Source organism: Teleopsis dalmanni, chromosome 2 (genome assembly GCF_002237135.1).
Source record: "Teleopsis dalmanni isolate 2A chromosome 2, ASM223713v2, whole genome shotgun sequence".
In the NCBI taxonomy this organism is placed as follows: Eukaryota; Metazoa; Arthropoda; class Insecta; order Diptera; family Diopsidae; genus Teleopsis; species Teleopsis dalmanni.
In genome coordinates, this window is record NC_051847.1 from 154,644,403 (window position 1) to 154,646,936 (window position 2,534).

General features: G+C 39.7%; 1 protein-coding gene across 1 annotated transcript; it reads right to left on the reverse strand.

Moving 5' to 3' along the window:
- Nucleotides 1-214: 214 nt before the first annotated feature.
- Nucleotides 215-1,873, reverse strand: LOC119675980 (probable basic-leucine zipper transcription factor R). Its single transcript, XM_038087202.1, has 2 exons — nt 831-1,873; nt 215-761 (listed from the first exon to the last, which is right to left on the reverse strand). The coding sequence occupies exons 1-2, from the start codon at nt 1,871-1,873 to the stop codon at nt 215-217; spliced, it is 1,590 nt and encodes a 529-aa protein (XP_037943130.1).
- Between the last annotated feature and the right edge of the window lie 661 nt (nt 1,874-2,534).

Consider the following 2,534-nt stretch of genomic DNA (forward strand, 5'->3'; position numbering starts at 1 on the left):
AACTGACTGGAGACAGTTTGTTAATGGTGAAAGTGATTATTATTTTATATTATTATTGATTTATATTATTATGATTGTATTATCATTATAATATTTTATTATACGACATGCAATAAATTTGTTTATTATATTCTTTTCCAAGCGTGGGTTTTGTTTTTATTTTCCAGAGTATATTCGGAGGTCAGCGATATGAGCTTTGATACGTATATTTCTCTTAGAATGAGGCACGATTTCTCTTTCGTTTCTTTGGACTCTTGTAAATTTTGTAGTAATCATCTTGGTTTTTGACATGATGATGGTCATCCTTTCGTTTAAATGTGTCTAGACGTCTCACGAGAGTTTCTGGTTTGTTTCCTTTTTTGCTTGGTTGAACGACGTTCCATTCCTCTTGTGGTGACCATGGTTCTTGTTGACTGTCACGCTTGACTTTATCCTTTGCTTGAGTTTCTTGGCTTGATAGTTCCATATTAAGTTTACTATCTAAAACATTGATATCTAATGGATCTAATGAATTTGTAGGTTGTACATGACGATTGTTCGATACTGGCTGTACTGTAGTAGAATTCCTCTGTGGCGATGTAGTTGATGACGACGATGATGATGGACCAGACTGGTAATTATCTCTTGGTGGTGCTTCTCGTGGTGCTTGTTGCTGATTAACAGGATATGGCGGCTGGGGCTCAAGTTCCTTTGGTTGTAACGATGATTTGAAATTACTATGCGAATGACACAGTATCGTTTGCGACGATGATTTGAAATTACTATGTGCATGACACTGTGACGTTGATTTAAAATTACTTTGCGAATGACTCTGTGGCGTTTGCGACGACGATTCTGAACTTGTAGAAGTTGGTAACAATGAATGATTGACATGTGATGACTCTGGTATTATCGTTAAACGTTGTGGCAGTGTTGGACGTGATGATAAATCATGCTCTTCGATTTGACGCTTTTGTTCTCGTGGTTGTTGTACATCTTGTATTTGCAGTTGTAGGTTTACGTGATCTTGTATAGAATATGTATTGGAAATTCGATGTTTACTAAGTCCTGGTTTATTTTCTTCGATAGGCGTAACGTTTTGCGGAACTTGCTGTGGTTGTATTTCATGCGCTTGCACTTGATCTGGTATTACTTGGATTGGATGAAATACTTCTGGATTTTGTTTGTTATATCTTGGACGTGGTTGTCGTTGTGCCTGGTGTATTTGAGTTTGTGATTCTTGATGATCTTGTGTGTATCGCTGTAGACTAAATACTTTCGGATTTTCTTCGATATGTTTTAAATTTTGCTGACGTTGTGCTTCTGGGATTTGGAACTCTTGTATCTCTTTGTTTGCTTTTGGATCATGCGATGGTGGTACAAGGCATTTACATGGCGCTTGTTCTTGTAAATTTTCTCTCAGTTTTACTGAATGCTTGTCTGGGTAAATCTGACATTGTGTGCTTTGTATTATACTTGGCTTGGATAAGGATGCTGTCTTCGAAGTTGCAATTTTATTTACTTCTGCTGTTGTTTGCTTATCTATTGACTGGTTATGTTGTTGGTTACTTTGCTGCTGGTTCCGGACAGGTGATACCGGGCCTAGACTATAGATGTCTTCAACTCGTACTGGCGTCATGGATATGAGTCTCATTGTATTCTGTAATGGCATCGTTGGTTGATTATTTACAATACTATTTGTTGAACTATTACTGCTACTGTTATTACTGTTATTGCTGTTATTGGCGGCAACTGCTAGTGTTGAGGAATCATTAGAATTAGCTGTTTCATTCAAAATACTACTTAGATGATGTGATGGAGTTGAAGAAGTTTGTGGTTGTTGCTGTTGAGACGTAGATAGTGTCAATGGTGAGGAAACACGAGCTGGCGACATTGTTACTTGTGTAGAAGTCTGTTGTGGCTGAACTTGTGCCGTAATTCGAGTTTCGTTTACGTGGATTAGTCTTAAGTCCTTGCGGGGCCTGAATTCCGAGAGAACGGCTTCCCCGCTGTTGGCTGTCCTCTTATCTCGTTTCCCGAATTTTCCTTGCAGCAGTCAAGGGTTCGTGTGTTCTGTTTTCCACAGATCCAACAAAAAAGAATTTTTGGGTTTCGACAGATTCTTGCCATATGTCCCAACTTTCCACACCTTCGGCATGCATTTGGTGCGTCTTGGATTCTTTGCTCGAAAGATTGGACTAGGTGGTTTCTTTCCTCTCTTAGCCTTGGAGGTCCGGTTTTCTCTTGTTCTCCCCGTATAGCTTCGTAATCACCAGCCATGTCGATTAGTTCTCCCAATGTTTCGAAGTCTCGTCGTCGGATATAAAGCTGGTAGTCCGGATGTGCATTTCGATAAATTCGTTCTAGTTGAGCAACGGCTCCTATACCTGCGTGTCGCATTAGAATTTGGATTGCTACAACGTAGTCTTTGAATGTCTCCCGTGACCTCTGACGGCGCGCCCGAATTTCATCTTCTAACTTCTCAAAATATCTTGCCGGTAGAAAGAACTTGAGAAAGTCAGCTTTGAAAGCGGTCCATAATTTCCACTGGCTGT